This window comes from Telopea speciosissima, chromosome 6, assembly GCF_018873765.1.
Source record: "Telopea speciosissima isolate NSW1024214 ecotype Mountain lineage chromosome 6, Tspe_v1, whole genome shotgun sequence".
Classification (NCBI taxonomy): domain Eukaryota; kingdom Viridiplantae; phylum Streptophyta; class Magnoliopsida; order Proteales; family Proteaceae; genus Telopea; species Telopea speciosissima.
In genome coordinates this window covers 64,709,124-64,734,857 of record NC_057921.1, presented here as the reverse complement: position 1 = coordinate 64,734,857, position 25,734 = coordinate 64,709,124, and the positions used below count along the sequence as shown (strand labels likewise).

The following is a 25,734-nucleotide window of genomic DNA, read 5'->3' as shown; positions in this document are numbered from 1 at the left end:
GCTAAGGAGTAAATCGTGTTGATCAACTTCCATGATGCAGTGGGTTTATAGGTAAATAAACAGAAGCAAATAAGACGATGGCAGAATTGTAATTAAAGAAATCTAGAAGGGTTACTAAGGCAACCTAAAGAAGGGATATGGAGAGTAACAAAAATTAAAGGCTAAGAGCTAGCTTGGAACAAATTGAAAATAATGGGTGCGCCAGAATTAGACTAAAAGGGGAGGATAGTTTAGGAAATTAAGAAAATAAAGTAACTACACAAAAGGAGACTCGTGACTAAGGCCTGTGGGTTACCGTGTTTGACATGGACAGGGAGAACCAAAGGGTTTTGGCTGCGTAGAAGGGTTCTTCCTCATGCGACTGCTGCGGAAAAAAAATGGCGGAAGGACTTCGACAAGGAGTTTGAGTCAGACCAGACTTCGTCAGTGCAGTGAATGGAATGGGGTTTGAATGCGAGATCGATCAGGACGTTGTCTTCAACTTGGACAGCGATTGGGGAGTTCGACAGGTGACTTCACAGCGGCGGTGGACAGAAGGCAAGTTCGAAATCAGATATGCTTTCACTCTTCTTTTTATTTTTTTGTTTGATGCTTCTCGCTATCTCTTTTTATGTGCTCTCTCTCTCTCTCTCTCTTTTTCACTTGGTTGAATCCTGGAAGGAGGGGTCATTCGATAGATTCACAGGAGGGGGATGGAAGAAGACAGTGGGGAGGGTGCCGCTAGGGATTGAAGGGATGGGATGATAATGCAGGGGTTTTTTTTTTTTTTTGAAATCGGGGTGAGGAGAGGGTTGCGGTGGGGTTAGGGTTTCACAGTGGAATTGAAGGGTAGGGGTTGTCGCTGGAAACGAAGGAGATTTTTTTTTTGTGGTAATTGAACAGATGCGTGAAGAAGGTGGGGGGGGGGATGGAGGGCTGGCGGATGTAGTGGGAATTGATTTTTTTTTTCTTCACTGTACCGCAGAACAATGATAGGGAAGAGATAATAGGGAAGGGAATGAAAGAAATTGATGGGGAAGGAGATGGATCCTTCGGCTCTGATACCAAATTGGTTGAGGGCCGGTAGGAAAGAAGTTGCAGGGTAGAGAGGAACGCACAAGGAGGGGAAGAAGAGTACACTCGCACACAGCCCATAGGCTACTCAAACCATAACTCAACTATTCCATTCTATTCAATCTACTTCAATCGTTGGTTACACATCTATTTATAAAACCTAGAAAATAAAGACTCCTAATTACTTCCTAAAACTTAAGACTAAAAATAGAAACTAAATAAAACTCAAATTGGAAATTTCCTTATATGTCTAATAGCTACCGAAAATAAAAGATTACATATCTTTCCCAAATAAATTAAATCCTAAATATCCTACTAAACTAGAACAAGGTTGAGATCGGTTCATCTTGGTCTGGGTTCTCAAAGAAGTCAGGTTGATCCATGGAAGTGCATGAATTGAATACAAGTTTGAGTTTTTCTCTTTGAGAGTGTGTGATTGTGCAATCTCTTTCCCCTTCCCCTGCAACTATTCCCTTCTTCCCTACCGGCCCTCCACCACTTACTGATTTGCTGGTTTCAGTAGCCTGCGTTGGGGAAAGAAAGAGAGAGGATATAAAGGCTGTTATGGGACTGTGAACAGTACCTGAAGAGAATGAAGAGAGAGAAGAGAAGGATAGGGGACAAGAGAGAGAGAAAGAAGAAGCCTTCTTGGCTACACAATTCAAATCTTAATCCTGCATTCTATTCTAAAGGGCATACCCAGTGCACAAGGCTCCCGGGGAGGGTCCTAATGTACGCAGCCTTACCCCGCTGCGTGCATAGACTGTAGTTTCCAGACTCTGAACCCGTGACCACTAGATTGCAATGGAACAACCTTACCGTTGCACCAAGGGCCGCCCTCTAATTCTGTATTCTATTCTATTTAACCATTATCATGGGGGTGGTTACATATTTATCAGAAAACAAAAGAAAGCCTCTTAAATCTAAAACTCCTAGGTAGCTAGACTAACTTAACTAACAAGTTACTCTAAAATACTTAATTAATTGTAATTGTTGAAGCCTAAGTCTTCTAGATAAATTGGGCCCCACAAAACTAACCATAATAGAACTCTTTAATGACTAAAATAAAGCCAAACTACATTATCTAATGGACTCCACAACTAATTAAATATCTATTTTTGTACAGCCCTTGAGAGTTGAGACCCCCACTTTTGGGTCTTATAATGCAACCCATTACAAATAATACCCGAAGATTAAAAGCTCACACCCCATAGATATTGAAACAGAGCAAATTTTTGGACTGGACCTGCATTAGATGAAGCTTTCTTGAGACACAAAGTAGGAATATGGGTCAAAGAATTAGTTTCTCCTTCAATTCAAATAATGCGCTAGATTCTAGCAAATGTAGCTTATGGATTTACAGGGCATTGCAATTTGCAAGAAGCACTAAGGTCCAAGAATAAGGATAATCAGAAAGGGATTTTCCTTTGCCTAATTAAGGAGGTCCTCTCCCATGCAGAGAAAAGAAGCTATAATTGGAAGGTATCATATGGTTGCTGGCAAATAAAGATGGTCAAAGTTCAAAAATGTAAAATGAGTACCATGTAATGGAAGATCACAGAATGGATGTGCTTGCATCAGCATTTGGAAGCTTTTATAATATTGTCCCAATGTCCCTTCATAATTTAAGCTTCAGAAATTTGTTAAGAATTCCATGCATAAGCATAATTTATAACTTTGTGCAATCAGAAAAGGCACAAAAGAAAATTTTCATTTTCTATAATTTTAGCAACATTCTGTTCATGCGATGTTTCTCACTAGAAAGCAAAAGGCAGATTCCTTAACAAGATAATATTACATATTTCATTAATATACATGTCATAAATAAAGAACTGTAACTGCTAAAGGAGGATCCAAACTAAGGCACACTAAAACAAAATTATGAATGAAACCCCACAAATTAAGTACTAGGCAATAAAAGTTGGCACAATCACAAACCAAAGATGTGGTCATTTGCACCAAACATGGCATTGCTAAATTGTCTTGTATTCAAGTCACCACCATCCAAAGCAGAACCAAACCGATCAAGCCACTGAGTTGGACTGGGGTTTTCTGACTCTTCTACCCAGTCTGAAGTCATGTCTATGTCGTCAACTAGAATAGGGTCAGTCTCTATGGGCTTCCCTTTCATCCGGCTTGCTAGCTTGAGGTTGTAATTTATATAAAGAAGGTCATTCAAAGTCTCTTTATCAAGCCTATTGCGCTTCTCAGAGTGGATCTGCTGAAATGTGCTCCAATTTCTCTCAAAAGTGGAAGCACTGCAAACTTGACTGAGAATTCTAACGGCAACCCGTTGCAGTCCAGGGGCAGAATCACCATACTGTTCCCACCAGAGACCTGCATGGTGTATTCACAACATATCCAAATTTTCATAACATTAATAGACATTTAAAAGATTAGACAAACAGATGTAAAAACCCCCAGAAACTCAATATCAAGACAGTTTACAAACATGACATGCTTTCGGAAATGATGAATGTAAGTTAAGGTTTATGCTGAAAGCATACTTTGATGTACAAAGCATTAACCCCTCTTCCCCGGTGATGTAGATTGAAGCCTGAAGAAGACCAAAGAAGAAGAAAAAAAAGGAAAAAGGGGGGGGGGAGTTACTGTTCACGTGACACTGTTCATACGAACAGTAATTTTGGGGCTGATATGGACTGCTGGCTTAGGGGAGTTGATTTTTGGTGTTATTTTTATTATTAGACACTTATTTAGTTTAGTTTCTTATTTGAGTTGTAATCCTAATTGGGAATCCTAGTTAGAGTCTAGTTTCTGTTTTATAGGTTTTATTAATTAGTTTCTTACTTAGATTAGGATTGGGTTGCTTTATTATAAATACATGTATGCGGCTGAGCAGAAGGGGACGGAGATTGAAGAGAAAAGAGCTATTGATGAAGCTGTGAGATGCGGCAACGGTGAGATACCGTGGGTGAGAGGATGATGGGCTGAGATAGCTGATCCTATTCCCCCTTCTATATCCCTTTCTTCCTCTTTCCTATCCTTTGATGTTCTTCTTTCATATGTAAACAGAAAATAGCAATTAAAAAATTCAGTTTCAGTTATTTAGCTTGTTCTTTTATTTTATTGATCCTGCTGCAATCGATCTCCCGCTGGTTTCCCTGGTTCGAGGTCGACTGCACATTACCTGGCTGATCAAATAGACTTTTCAACAGATGAACCTTATTAGGGGACCAACAAATCCAAACTCACCCATCAGAAACGGAATCCATCAAATGTAATTGGACCCTCTTCTTTTTCAGACAAGCAGACCAATGGTCTAGAATAAAAAAAAATTACTCAATTGGTAGTATGTTAAAATCATACCACATGCATTACATAATACATATCAAGAAAAGTGATGCTGGAGAAACAAAATGACAAGATTCATCTTGAATCAATATTGAGAAATAATGTGTATGCATACCAGGTGATATTGTATTGCGTGCCTCTCTTGCTAGGCTACAACCAAACAACCCTTGTGCCTTTTTAAATGCAAAAATTTGTCCAGTCATATCATGCCTCAATTCGGGTGTTGGTAGAAGTTTCTCCAAAACATCAAGGAACTCTTTCTTTATCATGCCAAGAAATTTAACTTCAGGATTGTATTGAATACTAGGATTCAGAAATGCTGCGGCTGCATGTAGAGGTGAATGGAGCTGGTTTTGCCACCTTCTATCCACTATGTCTAAAAACGTCTTGCATTTATTCTCATCCATAATATAATATGTCCTAATAGATTCCTTGGCCTTGGTCATAAACTCATATATGGACCCCACAGCAGGTTTTCCACCAGAAACCTCCCTCAACACTTTCAGTAAAGGCTCAGAAACAGCCACACACTCTTCAACTGCTCTCCAGAAGTCATTATCCTCAAGGATGGCTCTACATGATATGCTCTGTGGTTTATTAGCATAAGCAGGATTAGTTGAATAATCTGGACTATTGAACATGTGCTTCAGTCTTGACCTCTGTTTCAACATGGACTGCAAGGAGAGAAAATTTGACACAGACTTTGTGATACCGGTCCGAACAATTTCTTGCCCCCCAGTGAATTTTTTCATTAGATCAAGCACCCATGTATGATTGTATACAAACCTAGAAATAGTTTGTGCTTGTAGGATACATTGATTAACCCAATCAATTTTAGAGAAGTCTTCCAAGATCAAATTCAAACAATGAGAAGCACAAGGAGACAAGAAAATGGTGCTATAGTTTTGCATGATTTGACTCCCAACACCAACATAGTTCAGAGCATTATCCATGATTATTTGAACAACATTTTCCGGGCCAAAATCTTGAATGACTGAATCAAATAAATCCGCAAGCCATTTTGTGTTCTTGAAATAGGTGGAGGCATCTACAGATTTGTGGAAGAAGGTTCCTGACGGCGATGACACTAAGAAGTTTATCAGAGCTCTTGATTTGTTGTCTGTCCATGTATCTGCAATGATCGTACAACCAGTGGTGGCCCACTCTTTCTCAATTTCTTTTGATTGTTGGCTCACTTCCGTTTTCATTCTCTCTAACCATGTGGTCTTCAGGGTTTCTGAGGATGGGCCTCGAAAGCCATGACCACAGTTTGCTACTGCTTCCATCATCAATTGATAGGAAGAAGAACGAGCAACACTGAAGTCCAGTTTATTCTCAAAAAAGAACAAAGCAATACTTCTCTCGGCATTTTCCCTGTCAAACGAAGGTGATGGGGCCATCTGTGTGCCAGAAGGAAATACTTTTGTGATCGGTGTCATTGCTTCCATAGAAATGAGAGTTTTACTTGCAGGCATATTTACAGGAGGTTTAGTTTCTGCAAGCCGTTGCTTTTTAGCACTAGCAGCTTCTTTCCCTTCCTCCTTTAGTGCTATAATGCCCCTTACCCTATCAGTTACTTCATCCCTTACTTTGCTACATGGATGAACACCTTTACTAGGCAGTCGAGAAAGATGATGTTTCAATCTACTAATACCCCCATTCAGAACTTTTTGACAAAATCTACATCTCACCTTATTTCCTTCTAACTTCTCACAGTATTCCCAACAGACATCTTTTTCTCGAACCACTGCCGTGACAGAAGTACATAATGAGTCAGTAGTAATTTAGGAGCTTTAACCTTTTTCTTTGATTATCTGACTTTGTATAACACCCAATGGATTTAAGAAGACTGGATCGATTATGGTAAACATTGGACTAGAAAGGAGTCTAGCACCTTTTCTTTTTTTCTTTTTATTTTTTTGGGATGGGGGGGTGGGGGTGTTAAGTAAAGCAAGATATTACAAAGGTGTATGGAGCAGCTAACTTGACAAAGGCCTTTTCAAACAAATATTGGTACTAAACCACTCATCACTCATGGTATAAGATATTTTTCCATCTGGTCCATACACAAATGGATCCAGACTCAGATTAAAGATGCTAAAACATGGAACTTTTATTTCTTACAAAAACACTTAAATTGCATTTTGACGAGAGAAAAGGCCGTACCCAGTGCACAAGGCTCCCGCGTTTAGCAGGGTCTGGGAGGGTCAAATGTACGCAGCCTTACCCCTGTTTCCAGAGAGGCTGTTTCCAGGACTTGAACCCATGACCAAGCGTTCAACAAGTGAGCACTTGACCAACGCACCAAGCACAATCAAATACAGCTTAAATATGATCTGCAGCTTGATTATGTAACATATTCTTTTCCTTCAACTGGATTAAAAGTTCAAATGCATGGATTTACTGGCAATCCTCTTATGAAAAAAAAAAGAAGAAGAAAATAGCATAGTCCTCAGCAGTCAGCACCACCAAAGACGGTGACTGATCCATATTCAAAGAAACCAAAGCAAATGTATGCAGTCCAAAACCTGAAATCAAATGGGCCAAATCAAGAAAGCTATGTAGAAATATCGGCAATGATTGATAGAATAGAATGGGTGGCAATTCCCAACACAAATACGATAGGAAATCACAGGTTGGGTAGGCCATAATCATGTCTGATTCACTTGTGCATGCACAACCTGTTTTATTAAACAGGTTGTGTTTCAGTTAAGGGCAAGTACAGTGTCCAACTCCTTTGACCCATTTAAAATTTTAACAGTGGCATATAGTAATGGAGTTCAGTTCATCTTAATATAATCTTACAGTAAATGAGGTCAGGAGATCAATTCATCTTACTATAAAATATTAACAAAATCTTAGCTTTTCAATCAGAAACAGATCATACTGGGGTTGTTCACTGTTGTGTCATATTCATATGAACCCAAAAACAGCACATTCATTGAACAAGTTACGCATGCCATGTTTATCCTCGGTGCTTCCACCTTTTATTAACAGTTAGTGTCTAGTTTGAGGCATACTTGCTTAGATGTCTCTACACGACATAAACCTGACACAACACAACCCATGGCAACTCTACTAGCAAGTAGAGAACTGCAAAGAATTTTATAGATTAGACAGTTAGGTATCCAAAAAGTGGGCGAGCCTTGACACAACGGTTAAGTTGCGCTATTGCAACCTGTTGGTTGCGGGTTCAAAACTTGAAAACAGCCTCCCCTATAAAGCAAGGGGTAAGGCTGCGTACATTTTCCCCTCCCATACCCTGCAGTAGTGGGAGCCTCCTGCACTGGGTAGCTCTTTTAGACAGTTAGGTATCCAAGTTTTATTGTTACTCAAAAAAATTGTTCTGATTGTTAAGCAGATGAGTCGGGCTTTTCTAAGTGCCAAGGAACTGCAGTATGGTGTTGCATAATGTATAACCAAATATCGAAATTGAACTTACTGATGATGTAGAAAAATATCTTCCTCCAATTTGTGACCAAAAAAGCAGAAGAAATCGTTCAAAACATGAACCACCTAATGAATCGACCATCTCTGCGGAAAGGATTCAAGAATAAAGAGGATTAGAATATTAGAAATAACAATTTGTTTGAAAACTCAATATAGATAACTTGCAGCTGACAATAGAGCAAATTTACAGCTCCCATAATACAGTTACACAAACAATAACAGACCTGAAGAGAACAAATAAATCACATGAATGTTAAATCCACCACAAGAGTCAGTGGTGCAGTAAAAGATGCCCAATAGATTCTTCTTCAAGCGACATTGTGACGCCACATCTGTAGTCTGAGAGGATAAAAAGATCACTGAACTTTTTATACCTCATTCAAACTTTTCTTATAAACCTCAGGTGAAAAAATAAAAAATAAAGAAGCTTAGATTTATGGAGGAAACAAGTATAATTGAAAACCAACAAATGTATAGAAAATGATGCTATTCACAGTTATACATCTTACTGATGCTATATATAAACATCACTCAAAGCTCCTTCCTCAATGAATGACCCCACAATGCAAACATTAATGTTACAACGCTAGAAGTTCTCCTATGAAATACTGAAATGGTCTCATTTCACATAAGGAATCCAACCTGAAATCTGATACCTAGATTGAGAATAGGAATAGAAGAAGCCAACAACTTTATGATTAAAACAGATAGGTGCCATCCAAAACTCCTCATAGTGGAATTTAGGACTCCTTTGCAATCAGAAGATAATTAGAACACAGTGTGTAGCACTAGTGCACAAAATCCTACCCAGCATTCCAACTCTAGGAAGAAATTTCTCCTTATGGTACGGTCCTGACCTGAAACCTTGTTCTTACTCATGCTGCCTCCATGGACAAACTATTCCTACCATGATAAAACTAAAACAATTTATTTTTCCAGTCTTTCAATTTTTTGAACTTGATTTCTCAGTATTCCTCCATGTAAACATCAGATAAATAAGTTTTTATCTTGAATTAAATAGTTCTTGTTTATTTGCCATGTGACTACACCACATCCCTAAACAACTACCATAATCATCCCTTCTTGAGATCACTAAAGCACATCACATCAACAACAGCCAACAGGCAATGTACCCTATATGCCAAATGAGGGGAAACTGCTACTTCTAGTGAAGCCCATGTCTGAGTTTTTTTAACAGTCTAAAGGAGACCACTAGTGTAATCCATAACCATGACACCAACTCCCCATCTTCCACATATCCCGCTAAACATGAATCATCAAATGATAAACTTGAATCTGACCAATGACCACCCTTTCAGGCATAAATTCTTCTGCTTTAAGTTCAGCCCAGAAAGGTCTCATTTTTTTCCCCATTTTTGCGCTCCAAAACTTAAGTTCAAGTCAGAAAACCGAACCCAGCAGATCCACAATTCTCAAACAATATAACACAATAAAAACCAAATTCATCAAGCAATCTCAGTACAAGTATCTCAAAACCCCAACTCCTAAAATCCTGATATAGAACCCCAAGGAGATGAGGAACTCAGGAAGAAAAGCTTCAACAGACATTATACCACTAAAGAGTCAGGAGTCAAGACTGAAGAGAAAAAGCACAAACAACAATAAAAAAATCGATAAATGAGGAGAGAAAAAAAAAGAGTTGCAAACTCACAAGAGAGAGAGAGACATCTTCTCGATGGAGAGATACCGGAAATCGCAGATTCTGCAAAAATAGATTTTATTTATCGCGAACGAATTTTCAGTCTAGAAATGAAACAAATATCGCGATATCTCAACATCTCGCAGTTTAGGGTTTTGCTTTTTTTTTAGATTTTCCCCAGCTTTTTTCTCGTAGTTTTCTTGTCATTTATTGTGAAATGCGATATCTCGCAGAGAAACCGATTTTTCGAGTTGTCACGTGTACGATTCTCTCTTATACTTATTGGAGTCGTTTGATTGGATTGCCAAACTCGCAACAAGTTTGAAGCAACTTCTCTCCGTCAAGCTTAAGCGTGGTCAATTGTCATTCCACGAAGCCAAGTGGACGGTTGGACCAGTTCCCACGAAGCCAACGAGATAATTTTTCGTTGGACCAGCGTCTCAAAATCCGGAACCGGGAACCAATTTTAATAACTTTGGAATTTACCCTTGGATATCAAAATTAAGCGATTTTAGCTCGTCTCCAGGGAGCCCAGCACACCCAGGGTGCTGTCAGTCGTTGGATTGTATCGTACATATCCCTAGACATGCATCAAGATGTATGCGGCATAGCTCAACCGTTGGATGCCCCCTGACAGTAGTTTAGGGTTTCTTCACTTTCTTGGCATGAAATAACCGTATCAAGAAGTACCAACTTTGCTTTACATAATGAAACTTTTGAATATTCAAAGTTTTAAATGCATTTTGCCTAATTATCTTGAGAGTCATGCTCAAGGCAACCAAAGTACCAAACGATGGTTACATAGAGTTAACATCAATAAATCAACATAACATCGTTTTGATTCAATTTTAAGAGGGACAAATATTTTGGATAATCGAGATGTCAATAAGTTTATATAAATCTCATGTTATGTTACTGTCTGTTGTATGTCATGTAGACGGTGAAACTCTTTGTAATCAAGAATGGTTACACGTAGATTAACCGAAATAAGGATTAAGAAGACTCTCTCTCTCTCTCTCTCTCTCTCTTCTCTCTCTCTCTCCTTCGATCCCTTGTTGCCAAGTCGTTGAAGCCTCTCTTGATTGATGCGCTCCCCTATGCCGCTTGCTAAAAGAACCCTTATTCATAAGAATTTGAATTTGAAAAGTACCCCATTCATAAGAATTTGAATTTGCTAAGTGTAACACTCAAGAGTGTAAACATGACTATTTTATCCTTCTTTGAATAGTAGAGAGCCTGTAGAGGTGGTCCAATTTGGTCTATAGAATATAGTGAAAATACAATGTCGTGGACAAGGTAACATGAAAGACCTAGTACGGTGTGTGATCCCCCCATTGGTAAATAGTTGTGTACCTCAAACTATTGTGAACTAAGGGCTTTGGATCCAAAATTCACCCTCATAGGAAATCAATCGAAAACATCTGAAATTATATAGAGACAAAGCAATTTGAGGTGGCTGGCTGTACGACAGAGAGCATCCTATTTCTTTGTTCACATGATCGCACACATTTGTAAATTTATGGGAAATGAAAAGTAAATTTGGAATTTTACAATAAAGGGAATATTTTATTTTTTTCGTACAAAATTATATCCTATCTCATGACAAAAGCCAACCAAACAAGTGAAAATTTTCTTCCAATCTAGTTGGTCTAAAGGGTATCTTCATACTAGCACAAATATCATCACATAATAGATTGGACCGTCTTGAAAGAATATACGATTGAACCAGAGTTTTAAATTTGACATGTGACCAATCCAAACCGTTTCCTAAATATCCATACACCTAAAAATACCATATAACATTATAACCCTTTCATGTAGCAAAATTTGGTACCCGCCGGTCTAAAAGACCTTTTGCCAATAAAATAATAAATAATTTCTTCTTCGACTACCAACCAGTTACAGTTTTATAAGTTCTTCCAACGCAAGGAAGAATGCACTCATCCAGTAATCATAAAAGCCAGGAATTCGTATTCAAGGCTGATTGATACTTTCAAAATACAGAATGAAATGCGACTATGTCTGGCTGTACATTTACGGAAATACGCTTTCTACAGAACACAGCGAAAGCAGCTGAAAAATGCTGAAAGAAAGGCAAACCATTTGAATCAGGAACAGCCCACATCAGTGAAGATATATGAAGCTTCTGAACAGAACAATGGAATGATGCTCATCCACCTATCCATTATTAAAATTCAGACAGGCTATTAAAAAAACAAATACACATTGTAATATGTAATAAATCTTTCTGGTAGAACAATGACATATTTTTTCCCTTTATCAACATAAATAATAAAGAGGCAAAAACAACAAAGAGGATTTCCTTCGTGACTCCACTAACTTTTCTTTGATCAAGCTCTCTACTCTTTAGAAAATAAGAGTGCAACCTCCCTACAGTTGAGGGCTCCAATTTCACACCAAAAAGAACCAGAGTGCATTCTCTTACAGTTGGCCGCTTCAAAGTCCATAGGTGACGTGCAAAACAAGAAAAAAAATTCAAAAATTAAGACTCGGTTGGTGAATTACACCCAGCATTTTAAAACAAGGAATGGGTATCTGAATCGGGTTCACAGCTGATTCCGTTCCGGATCGGCCAGAAGATTCTGTCTGAACCCTAGAAATCCAGAGTGGATCGGCTGCTCTAGAACGGCAGGAATCGGGCTCGGCCGATTCGCCAAATCCAATTCCATTTTTTAAAACAGTGGTTGCACCTCTTGTAAGTGTTGAGGTAAGTTGTTGGAGCATAACCTGCAACATAGGAATTTAAGCTCCATACCTTAAAAAAATTATATGCCCCGCCGATACTCCAATTCCTTTGTATTCTCCAGCAGCACCTGTCAATCAAACCAACAGGCTCAATAATGATAAATAGGTTTCCTTCAGAAAATCTTGGAAGGCCCGTCATTTCTCTTGACATTGAATAATGCAGTAGTGAGTGAATAGGGAGGATGAGAAAGTACTATCAAGATTGGCTCATAACAGTAAAAGCACAAATAAGGTAGATGAACTCAACCACCCTACTCAACTCAACAAAAGCTTAATCCGCAACTGCTTTGGAGTCAGTTACACAAGCACTGCTCTATTGTTTCACTCAACTTAGAACATATTTCCTAAATCATAAACACTCATGTATTTTATCATTCCTTCAACCCCAAGTCATTATTGGCTCTCCCTGTGTCCTTCTAGAGCTTTCAACTTGCATGATATCAATCCTCACTGGTGCAGTACAGCCACTGGTCTTCATAACACCACCAAATCATCTATAGTCAATTTTCACTCATTTTCACCTATTGGCACCATCTGTCAGTTTCTGCTGATGCATTCACTTGTTATTCTACCCTTTCAAGACTCATCATGCATTCTTTTCAACATCATACTCTCAGCTATTGTCATTTTTTATAGACTCTCCATTGCTAAAAATTTTCCTCCATAATGCACTGTTGGTCTTATAGCTTTCTTCTAAAATCTCCCTCCAGGCATGCATCAATAGCAGGGTGTATCCAGTGCACTAGGCTCCCGCCACTGTGGGTTCTGGGGAGGGTCATAATGTACGCAGCCTTACCCCCACTTCGCGGAGAGGCTGTTTCCCCAACTTGAACCTGCGACCACAAGGTTGCAATGGAGCAACCTTACTATTGCGCCGAGGTCCGCCCTCACATGCATCAATAGCAACAAACTCCACAAACGCCTCTCGATTTCATTTACCCTTCTATAGTGCTAAAGGCAACATCTTCCTCAATTAATGCTAAACTAGACCAGGATATAGAAAAGATCTCTTAGGCTATCTTGGTCATCAATCTCCGTGTTTCATAATTTACCTCATAAACTCTGCGTAGTCTGAACTATCTTGAAAGGTTTGATTTTAAATCATCCCTAATGATTCCAACTTGGAATTTTACCCTCTGTAATCTTGACAAAAAACAATATTATCGAAGCAACATAAATCATACGACCTTGTTTAGGCCTAAAACTCATACACATCTACTACAAGTTCAATGATGAACCATAGTATAAACCAACTCTGTATTAAAACCCACACTCCATCATACATATCCTAAACTAAGTGATAACAGTCCCTTATTACCCAAAAAAAAGAAAGCGATAACAGTCCCTTGAGACCCCTTCTCTTACTGAAAACCACTGGACAGGAAACCAAGATGACATTGCATTACCTCTCGAATGTAGTTTGCTATAGCCTTGCAACCTTCTATTGCAAGTTGCATGACATTTTCGAAGATATCCATTGGTATCTTTGCATCCATCTGCAACAGATCAACTCACCCATCATTATCATCTGGTAAAGAAGAAACTAGCCCAGATAATGCAAAATTTTAAAGCTTCACAAGCACACACCCCCCCCCCCCCCCCAAAAACACACACACCCTCACACTCCCATGCAAACCACTAGAAAGAGAGAGCACCAAATGCAAAGAAGCAAAAATCTCAGTTACCAAATTGTGAGTATTGCATGCATGACAGCAGTTCACCATTAGAGAACAAGAATAACAAAAGTGTTATTACTGAATGGAAATAAGGTCACATGAATTGAATCATAAAATTAAAAACAGTTATGTTTTTCTAAATATCAACAATCATGTGGTAAGAATATGGAAGAAAATGGTCATAATGCAAGCAGGTATTAAACTTCTACAGCATTACAGTAGTCCTCCATCCATAAGCCCATCACAATCAGGTCATTATATCAAACACTGTCCAGATTTAGCTTGACCCAAACCATTTGAAAAATTGACACTTTGCATTTCCCTGAGCTGATACTCATTTCTCTACCATTTCAAATAATATGATGATACCTTTCTTTATATATATAAAATAATAATAATAAATTACAATTTATGAGGATGCTGTTTCTAAGGCAGTCATTGTTCTAGACTTCTAGTGGAATTATTTCCATTGTTTGCTCCAGAACTTCATATTTCCTTCCTGCATAGAAATCTCCAAGCAAGATTTCCCCATTTTTGGTTAAAGGCTTGGAATGAGTTGAGTATAGAATCCTCAAGCATGAGGTGGGGACAAGAGGGGGGAGTTAATTTTATCCTGTAGTTGGTTATTCTTTCTCTCCATCCAAAAAAAAGGACCAAATTAGATGGTTTGGGATATCCATGAACAAAGGCATTTGGCTTGCTCAATGTTACTTGAAGTTATATGTATGCAAACTTGGATAATTGGTAGATCAGTTTAGTGAAAATATCTATGTGAGCTAGACAACGTACCCAGTCAATCTTTCTGCACCTGGGAGATTGCCCCTTGACTCTAATGGCCTGGAAGTTGGAATCAGGCAGCCTACAGGCCAGGGTGTCAGGCAATGCCTATGTAGGCAAGGTAGACAGTATACTGGGAACGGTTTTTGGCTCAACTGTCCAGTGTCCACCTAATAACTTTGTTTTGAATAAATTTATTAATAAAGCTTAAAGTTTTTCAAAAGGGTAGGGAGTGAAAAGGGAGAAAGAAAGCTATACATACTAACCCACGCAGCACACTGGGAAACCACCAACACTACTACCAGGCCATCACATAGAGAAATTAGAGAGAACTAGGTGTTCTACTCCACAGGGTACAGCTGGTCACATACCTGTCTTGTTCTGTTGGAAATATCCTCAGTCTCTCTCCCTTCTAATAGATGACTCAACTGAAATAGAGGGGTGCTTGAGGACAATCTGTTGTACATAAATCTTAACAATTCCCTTGAGCCTACCTTGCATAAATTTTTACCATAACACGAACAGAAGCATCATTTTCTTCATGTTCCTTCAGTTTTAGTTAGTTCTAGCCAGCCACAGGAAACTGCCTAGAGACATTGGCAGCATTTGGCTACAGTAGGACTTATCAGAAATGTCTCCATGTGTGCAGAGCATACAGCAAGGGTAGACAGCTTTTTCTCTCTGTGACAGGACAGGAGTATACCTCTAATCCTAAATCCAATTCCAGATTTATGAGGAAATAGCCTGAATTTTCTCAAACTAGTGCTCCTCTGACAGAAGGAAAGAAAACAGAAAGCAGAACCATATGCTTTCCAGTTATTGGTGACTGCAATCTGCTGTGGCAGGAGGACTGGAAATGTTAAAAATAAAATGAAAAGTATAACAAAGCAAAAAAAAAAAAACCTAGACTCTTACAGAGTGTAACAAATACTAGCAAATCACAAAAAGAATAACAAAAAATCAACCAAAGAATGAAGAATCAGAAAAGGACCTGTAGAAGAGTCACTTTATCCAGCTTTGTTAGAATTCCTACAGTGACATCTGGACCTCCAGCACTATCTTCCACATAGTTTAGATCTGCCCATATGGTACATCAAACAACAATAAGACCTTTAAACAAGTCTAAGAACCATTTAGACAAGGTAGACCATGAAGATTTCATAGGTTTACCAAGCAAAGGAGTGCTATTGAGATATCCAGCAGCACAGGAAGTAACAATGTCTCGCATTGGAATCCCAGCATCTGCAAGGGCCAAAGTTGCAGCATTGATGCATGCGGATCTTGTTCCTGCAAACAAAATGGTTACTGTAACATTTTGATTCACAATATGAAGTCTCAAACACAAGGAAATACGTTTAAAACAAAATCCATCTTGCCATGCTTTACCTGAACTTTAAAAATTAATAAAGAAGTTGTTTTGAAATCCAAAGAGATGTTGAAGAAATTACTAAAAGGAATGGTAAGGAAATAACATATAGGAGAAGCAGCAACACCTGCAAGATTGAAGACAGTATTGATTACCTAATGAGTGACTCTTATGGTTATATAGGTACTGCTGCACCTTCACATTGTTTCCTAGTATTTCAATATTTACGGTTCACGTCATTTCATTGAGAAGCACCACTTTCCTTTACATTTTCCTTTTCCTGACCTTTCTTTTCCGTTTTGAAGTTTGAACAACCCTACCTAGGAGTCAGAAATTAAAGTATCTAGAGAATCCACTCCTTCCAATGTTTGGTATACTACCAACCTCTTCTACCATAAAATTATACCATAGACATTACATCCAACAAACATCAAATGTTCCAGACAAAATTTACCCGGTTTTTTCACCCCAAGCAGAATGCTGCAACAAACATAACAAAGATCTAGTATACTACAATGTACCACATTGATACAGTTGTGTATGTGGTGCCGTTATTTTTTTGTTAAATTCTGTCTGCCCTATGTGGATGAATTCATGGAATGTTTTGTAAAAAGAAAATGTAACATTCTGCCTTTTTTCTTTTTCTTTTTCTTTTTTTTTGGGAGGGGGGGGGTACTCAACCTTTTATGATTAATAACTATAAATGGATGGTCAGTGTTCTGTCCAACCAAACAACAAAAACCTTCACAAGTAAGTAAACTAATATATTATCTGCATTACCCCTATGAAGCATAACAGACATAGAAAAGAAAATGTCCCTGCATACTCCTGGCCAAACAAAGACTTAGGGAAGGGAAGCAGGCCAACAAAATGATCACCACCAAGACATTTTTTCTTTTTCCCAGAAAATAATTTGTGCATACCTCCATCAGCTTGAATAACTTGAACAAATATATCAATCTGCAAAATCCATTAAAAAAACGCTTTAAAAATAAATCGTAAAGCGCAAATGGAGTAAACCAAAAGTTGGTGAAAGAACCTGAGAACGAGGCATTAAGTGTGTCAATATGCATGCTTCCATGGTTTGGCGAATAACAAGAGATATCTCCGTGGATCGCCTGCACGTATAACAGAATATAAGAACGACAGAACTAACACGAAGAACTTAACATACTCCATCATTTGGTAATGTAGGAAATAGCATTATTCCAAAATCAACTACTGATTCACATTGGATGGCAGATATAAGGACAGAACTTTAACATACTCCATTTATAAACAGCCATTTTGGGGCAAAGAGTAAAAAAGATATCCTAAGTCCTTCTAACGACTACCTTAAATGAGAACTGGTCTTGTGAAGAATGAGGGGGAAAGCCCTCGCTTCTTCCCATCAAGAACTTCTGTCACACAAACTTCTTTCCAATTCCATGTCTTCTTGTTGGAATCTAGTTAGAAAGGCTGGACGCATCCAGTCTATAAACTATTCATCAAATTTTGGAGCTTTATTCCAACCAACAGAATTCTCTTTAATCATTTCTGACGATGAGAATGGCAACTAAAGTTTTTCTTTGAATTTGGACCATGTGAGATAAGAAGCACCATAATACCAATTGATGTGGTGTAGGTCTTGAAAAACAAAACTAACTAGTGGCATACACCAGTCACATATACCAAAATTTTCTAAGAAAATGAGAGAGCAAGAAGTAAATAAGAAATAAATTTACTTGAAGAATAAATTTAGAATGCAGAAATAACATATACCAAAATGCAATATCTAGAGGGAAGAGGGTTGGGCATGCTGCCAGCTTTCGGTAAGCTATTGGCATACACCAATCACAGGGCTGGACACAAGAGGGCAAGGGGATCTTTTCCAAAGGAGAAGGAGAGAGGAAGAAATATGCTGGACACCCTAGCAGCGTACCCAGCCTTTTCCCCATCTAGAGATAACCAGATAAGACATAGAGCTTAAGACCTTAAGTTCACAAACACATGTAAGTATTTTGATCTAAAAAAAATCATTAACACATATAAATTATCTATCTGGTATAAATTAAATTTTAGTTTTCTAATAATCAAAAAGTGAACTAATCCATATTTCCACCCCAAATCCTAGAATCCTACTTTGGGGGGTTTGCCGAGTCTGACATCTTGAGCTAATGTCAGTTTCCGATACCTGAACCCATATCAATATAACACAGTTTATGTGAATCCATATTGATAATCAACATACATAAGGTATTTCTTTGAGCCTTGGAAATGCAATGCTCCATGGGTAGCAATCTTGTTGAAAATTCTGCAGGATATCTATTTTATCAGTGTAACTTACAAGCTAAGGAGTATTTTTCCATCTTCTAAGACAGAATAATTAAAGGGGGGGCGAATTAAATATCAACTTATTGAGCTCTATATGAAACATATCCCACTGACAAAAACAAAACCAACAAATAGGTGAAAAGCATACAAGTAAATTTCAGTTTTGTTGCTCTAACCAGAAACTGAAATTTTCAGTTATATGTGTACATTTGAGTTTTATGAATTAAGTACATTAGAACATGTTTAAAAGCATACAAGTCGAATTCTTCATACAGGGAGCAAGAAAACCTATCTAAGACCCCAATCACAAACAATTGTAGAAGTAGCTGAAAAGAGGATAACCTGTCACCCTTTGGTTTCCGCATACGATCTCCAGTACTAAAATTAGCCATGCTATACTCACAGCGCACCTGTACAGAGTAATACGTAGTCAGTGAGAAAGTTACAGCATAAGTACCTGAAGACAAAAGACAGAGATAAATGAAGGTGTCTTACGAGAGCCTGGTCACTAAGTTGTTGGCTTCTATTCTGGACCTATAGAAAAGAATGAATGTTTCATGAGTTCTAATTTCATAGTACTTCTACTACAAGCAACATCATTTCCTTGGAGAAAAATTTTAAGTCAAAACCTTATATACTGATAAAGAAAAAGTAGTGGAATTAACATTATCCACAGAATGGATAATTGTTCAGGCTTAAAAATCTCATTAATGCTAAAGAAAACAAGGAATAGAGTAAAAGTGCATCAAACATATCTCTAAAAATCTCATTATGAAGATACAAACATTGTCACATTGCAGAATTTATCCCTATGTACACAGTAATCAAGGGCATAAAACTAATTCACTACAGATTACGAAAAACTCAACAAATACTGAAACTCTTAGAACTTTGTCAAATCACTTCATGTCACCATGATGACTACCAGAGACTCCCTCAACCAATCACCAACTTAACACCACTGAAACCAACCATTTACGTCTCTATATTTTAGTGAAGCTCATATAAACTCTTCGCGTATCTGTGTGTTAATAGACATTCAAGCCACAGACACACACGTGTACATGGAGTCATGGACAAAGGAATAATATTCGAACTCTCGAAAACATATACAAGCGTGCATTAATGTGGGGGTTCGGGGCCTTTTTTTCTTCTTTTTTTTTTGGCGGGAGGGGGGGGTGGCTGAAGAGTTCTACCTCTCTAGGGCCATATACTGCCGCAATGACCTTAGTGTTTCCCATCTCGAAAACAGCAGAGCTGCAATTAAAGTGCACATATGAGCCCGAAATTACTTATATTCGTAAATGTACAAGTTTTTAAACCATTAAAAAAAAATATCAAAGATTGAATAGATAAGAGAGACTCAACAACTGAATAAGAAGGAATCAAACAAGTATCTAAATCACAAGTAAGAAAGAAATAGGATAAGCATACCCATCAGCATTGGAGACGGCGCCAATCTCTGCACGGATCTGCCTCATCTGAAATTCAATATAAGATTAAGTATTTGTATACGAGAAGTAATAGAGCAGAGGAGGAAGGAAGTAGAAGAGACAAAATAGCTTCAAAAAAAAAAAAAAGGTGAAAATAGAGAGAGAGATCATTGTTTGCCACACACATAAATACAAACACAGACAGATGTAGAACTTGATACTTACTTCCATGGGGCGCCGGCCATCTAAGCGAAGCCCTTCGGGACTTACGTACTCCATCTTCTGTATTAGAAAATATGCGAGCGAGCTAGCGACTGCGTGAGTGTGAAACAAATAACGCGCTAAGGCCTCACGACAAGGAGAAGGAACTATGGCAACGAAAGAGGAAGAAAGGGAATGGGAGAAGTGACACTTTAGGTTAGCAGAGTATGAAGAGACTCGTCGACCGTTGCGAAGCGCTTCACCGCAGACCGCAGTAACCTGTGGGGAGTCGGGGAGAGCTGGAAGACGAAGAATAAAGAACATTGGTTAACCCTTTTGGGCTGGCGTGTGCGCTTGATCCAAAAACACAAAAAAAAAAAAACAGAACAATGGGCCGGCCCACAGGCCCAAGCACCAATCAATGGGAATTTTTAATCTATGAGAGACTTGATAAAACACCTAGTGATATAATTTATGCAATTCTAGCCCCTAATTCTTTGAGAAATAAAGGGTAAAGAATTAAAACCAAATTAATAATAAAATAAATTTGAGAAAAAATAAAGCTAATTGGTTGTGTGGTTTCTACACCTAGACACAGGAACGCACAAAATTACCGGTCATCAATTAAATGCCCATGCAGGCGCTCTTATTGACCCCCATGTTAGTGCACATGCTAGACGACCAAATAGTGTTCTCTTGCCCAATAAATTTTTTTGTAGTCATTACTTCACATGATTGTGTAGTTAACTCCCAACTTTTCCAAAGTTGATCCCAATATCTTGAGGAGAAGAAGCTCGTGGAACTTTATAATCATGAAGAATAACTTTGGAGATTGAACCCCGAAAATTATAATAAACTCAAAGAGGCAATAACACACGATTTTTCCATGTGAACTCTAGTGGAATTTTTATCACCTGCGGTTCCCCTGCCCGGTACGGTTCCCTAGTACCTCTCATAAAAGGTATGTGGGTCCCACCTGAGCAGTGTGTTAGGTCAGGGGGTGGAATTGTCACTTCAACCCCCCTATGAGAGGAACCGCATGACCGTACCGGTCAGTGAACCTCAGGAGATAAAAGGTCCACTCTAGTGAGGAGGGGAAATACCAACTAGAATGGATTTATAATTGGGCCCAAATTCTGGATCTCTTATAAATTAATTATTAAATAATATAGGATAACTTATAAAATACCACTTGGGGATTTAACCTAAAACCTTAAGGCATTAAGAGAAAGCATATTTTAAGGTCACAGAGAACCGAAGAGGGAATATATTTCTATAATTCCCAACATCTCAATAGTGTCCTTCTCATGAATACCAAGCAAAGGGTCTACTCCAACCCCAATGTGAGGATGCAATTAGATAGTTATTCTTTCAAATCTGGGCCCATAAAGCTCCTGGCCGAATGGATTCACAGCCCAAAACTTGGTGCGATGGTTCTCATTTCTCACATGAAATTTGCTCAAAGAGCTGAACTGAACTAATTTGATTTTCATCCCTAAGGGCCAAAAAGTTACTTCTTCATCTGATCACAGACCAGAAGCCTATGTACGGTGGCATATAAAATTATCTTCAAGCATATTGCTTCCAAAATGAACCTTCTCTTGGATCAATTGATCTCTCCTAATCAAGCAACCTTTGTGGCAAAAAGACATATCTTAGACAAAAAAAAAAAAAAGTAATGCCCAACAGTTTCTCCAGTCCACACCATGGTTCGAGAAATCGGTATTGGATCGGTCGATTCGTATTGGTATCGGTGGAAATCGGTATCGATTCATATCAGTATCGATGGAAATCAATATTGATTCTTGACCGATCCTGTTTTGGTGGATTAGTACGGATAGGGGTAAAAATGAAAAAAAAAAAATCATTCCTATTGGTATCTGCCAAGACCAATACTGATACCTATTACTGAAACCTGATCCACCCAATGAGGAAAAGGAAAGGGAAAGAAAGGGGCTTTACTAGCTTTGAAAGTGAATATGTTAAAGACTAGGGCCGCAATAGGGTCGGGTCCTGATTGGGTCGGACTAAACCTATTGGCCCTGACCTTGACCCTGACCCTAGCCCTGCAATAAGCAAATTAAAATAACAAATGTAGGAAAGATGTGAAAGAAGAGGCTTGAACCCAAGACCACTGGGTAGCAATTGGCTTTTATGGACCACAACCTTCCAAGAATGCTAGGCACTTATTTATATGAATAGTAACTTCTATTTTTTAATAAATAAAGAATTTTTTTTAGGGCCAAAATCAGGGTCGGGCTGAGCCCGAGGTCTCAACCCTGACCCGACCCGACCCGACCCTGACTCAGGGCCAGGAATTTCTTGCCCTAACCCGCCCTCAGGGCCAGAAATCTTAGCCCAAGCCCTGTTCGGGCTCAGGGGGTTCGGGCCGACAGGGCCAAACTTGCAGCCCTATTAAAGACTTTTGACAGGATGGATAGAGGTTAACTAAGAAAATGCTCAATTACTATATGACTCTATTTGGGTGGAAGGAAAATTAATTAATGCGGAGGGAAATGAAAAATCTAAACCTAAAAACGAAAATTTTGGAATCATTATTTCACATGATTTTATTATCAACTCCAAATCATTTCATATTTAGTTATTAAATTTTACTTTCAACCTAACAAAGCCTTAGGACCCCAGTTAGCTCGAGGAAATTCACTGTCAAGTCTAATGTTTGACGTACATGAAGGCTTCTTCATATCTCGAATTCACAATGATCTAAAATGGAGGTTTCTACGGAAAACCAAAATCACTATTCCTATGCTAGTTCACCTTAAGGCAGTGTTTGGTATGCTTTCTTGTAATGCATTCTAGGTTGATTTTATATTCTCAGATGATAAAAGCAGTTGTTTTTATCACCTAAGAATGCAAAATCGACCTAGAATGCATACCAAACACAGCCTTGTGTATCGATACTATGAAGACTCCCAAACTTAAGTGAGGTGAAATTGTTTCCAATAGATTCATCATTTTTGGTTGCAGAAGGAAGAAGAGGGAAGGTTCAATCAAACAGCATGGATGAAGGACTAGCTATCATCATCCATGGACTAGCCCAATCCAAAGGATCTGTCTCACCAGTGATATATGTAGAAGAAATAGTTAATGAAGTAAAGGTGAGTTACCTTCCTTATAAAAATGGCAGCTTAGACATCCTATTAGACATATGTTGAACTTGTTAACCCTCTTTTTGTGATGATCATTGTGAATGTAAATAGTGATGCGCACTCTCCAAGTTTCATTGAGTATAAAAACCAGACCAGACCACCCTACCGCTGACCCGCCGATACTTAAGAGGCAATTAGGGTCAAAAAGCAGGGAGTCGGGGATCAATTGGCGCTTGAAATGGTTTAATTGCCTCTTTTATTAAGAAATGGGAAGAAGAACAGGAACGCTAACTAATGCTGTGTGTGGGCGTGTATTTGCGCCCAAACACAGCCTAACGCAAAAAAACTCGTACCTTTGGACCTTTCCTCCTTTCCAAGAGGGTGTGATAGTCTTTTTGCATCAGGCTGTGTCTGAGCGTAGATACACGTCCACACACAGCACTGGTTAGCGTTCTTTCTCCTGAAATGGGAAAATTTATTGGAATTTTTCATTCCTTTTTCATTCTTTTATGTAACTGTTTACACCTAGATTTCGCTCCACTCCTTCATGGCCAAGCGGAGGCACTCGGCCTCGGAACATCTCGACCAAGCGGATTGATCGAGGTACAATGGCATTTTTCGATCAGGGTCGGGGTCATCAGCCAAGAAGCAAACGATTAGGGTCACTGGCAGTTCTTGGCAGTTAGGACTGGGAAGATGTGTGAACATGGCGAAATTGTGGCCGATGATTAAGGGAACCGTTCCTTTATCTTTACCGTATAAATAAGCAGGAGAAGCAAGAAAGTGGCATCAATCAATCACATACTAAAACCTGCATTTTACTTATCTTTACTTTCCGTTACTATCTTCTTTTCCTTCCATGATGGCATGAACTTAAGGTTTTCTTGTATTTTTGCTTTATGCGCCCTTATGATTTGCATTATAGATCGTTCACAACAAGTAATTCGAAGTGCAATTCCAGTCCATTGTCAAGTTCATTTGGTATGTTATCTTTGAGAAGTCCTCGGAATACCGGGGCACGAGTAAAACTCTAAGCTGCCATAACATTACAGGGTGTCTTATTCCCTGTCTGGCCACACCGAGTTGGCTCAAGGATTTTTGGCATAACAGTAACCAGGCATCTTTTATACAATCATCTGACGAGGTATCGTCTGAGTCATCTTCCACTTTCATTAGTCACAAATTCCAACAATAAAAGTGAAACGGAGAGAAGAAGGTCTAGGATTTTAAATTTCTTTTAGTTTTTTAGAAGTGACAAATATAAAAATGTGTTAAAGACAATTCTATATAAAAGATCTAATATTTTGATAAACTTACTCTCTTTTTTTTTGGAGTAGATTTTGTGCACAATCATCAAATCAATTCATCAAATAGGGAGGTTTGGTATTTGAAGGGAACTTTTGTCCTCATCCAACGTTTTGTGCACGATAGTGCATCATGCAGGATTATGCACAAAACCTTTCACCTTAATTTTTTTTTTACAATTTGTTTATTTTTTTGATGGGATTAGCCAAGGAAAAGAAAAAATTCTTTAATTCCTCACCAATAAAGTGGGATCTTATATGATTTTGATCTTCCTTTTTTATGAATATCTCCTTTATTATGATGTATGATATCTCGATAAAAAATTGTGTGATTCGAATGAGATAGATTTTATTTATTTTTAATTAGTAGTTGATATTATATCGAGTTTTCTTTAAGCCATAGTGAAGGAATTCTTTCTTCGCATATAATTATCATTGGATTGTATTTGAAAACCTAGAAAAACATTTCGATCCTCCAATAAATGAAGAGAAATAATTATGATGATAGATTTGTAGGTGAACCTTGTAAATGTTCTAAAACGAGAAATTGGTATGTGAATCAAATCCAGCTGGTTCCAATTTCATTCTATTATGATATTATGAATCAGACACAGCTGAGAGCATTAGAAGTGAAATTGAAAGGGAAAGGTCTTGGATTTTAAAGTTCGTTTTCTGTTAATGATCTAATTATAAATGATAAATAAAAAGTCTGATAAATTTTTTTAAAGGTTTTTTTTTTCATTAATGGGACCACAAGAAGAAGAAAAATAGAAAAGTGGGATCTTAATTTGATCTTTGATATTCTTTTCTGAATATTCCCTTTTCTTTTGAGTTGAGACAAGTGGATCAAAAAAGTTTTCTTAATCCACGATAAAGGAAATTTTCCTTCAATCTATGGCCATCATTGGGTTTGGATGGAGGAATCCCTCCTTCATCAATTGTCATCATTGTGTTTCTATGTGAAGGGCATTTCGGACCTTCAACAATTAAAGGGATGTAATTATGATAGTAGGAGGTCTAATCGATTCTGAATTTCTGATGTTGTGTGGGGTCCCAAGGATGGTTTTCGTACGTAAACGTGTACCGGACTCCTTTACGACACTCATGTGAGGTGTGCAGTTCCGGGCGGAAGAGGGGGGTAAAAAAGAAAAACATGTCCAATAGAGGGTATTTAAGACATTTTCCAAATGGGAGGTGGGGGGCCGTGCAAATTCTGTTTTAAGCCGGCATCGTGGGAATCATTAAGCCAATAAAGAAATCTAATTTATGTCAACTAATTGGCAATAAACATAGACAGTTGTCACTTGTCACCA

At 38.3% G+C, this 25,734-nt stretch overlaps 2 protein-coding genes across 2 annotated transcripts; both read right to left on the bottom strand.

Annotated features, from left to right (window-relative positions):
- Positions 1-2,709: 2,709 nt before the first annotated feature.
- LOC122664094 lies at positions 2,710-8,062 on the bottom strand. The gene is made up of 3 exons (XM_043859782.1): positions 7,808-8,062; positions 4,481-6,112; positions 2,710-3,390 (listed from the first exon to the last, which is right to left on the bottom strand). Coding segments are annotated over exons 1-3 (2,040 nt in total). The 5' UTR covers positions 7,809-8,062; the 3' UTR covers positions 2,710-2,983.
- Positions 8,063-11,684: 3,622 nt separating this feature from the next.
- Positions 11,685-20,193, bottom strand: LOC122666311 (exosome complex component RRP41 homolog). The gene is made up of 13 exons (XM_043862510.1): positions 20,149-20,193; positions 20,032-20,098; positions 19,808-19,854; positions 19,570-19,630; positions 18,869-18,907; positions 18,716-18,783; positions 17,100-17,178; positions 16,984-17,020; positions 15,865-15,981; positions 15,686-15,771; positions 13,648-13,737; positions 12,180-12,309; positions 11,685-11,996 (listed from the first exon to the last, which is right to left on the bottom strand). Exons 2-12 carry the CDS (start codon positions 20,083-20,085, stop codon positions 12,262-12,264), a joined length of 726 nt encoding a protein of 241 aa, XP_043718445.1. The 5' UTR covers positions 20,086-20,098; positions 20,149-20,193; the 3' UTR covers positions 11,685-11,996; positions 12,180-12,261.
- Between the last annotated feature and the right edge of the window lie 5,541 nt (positions 20,194-25,734).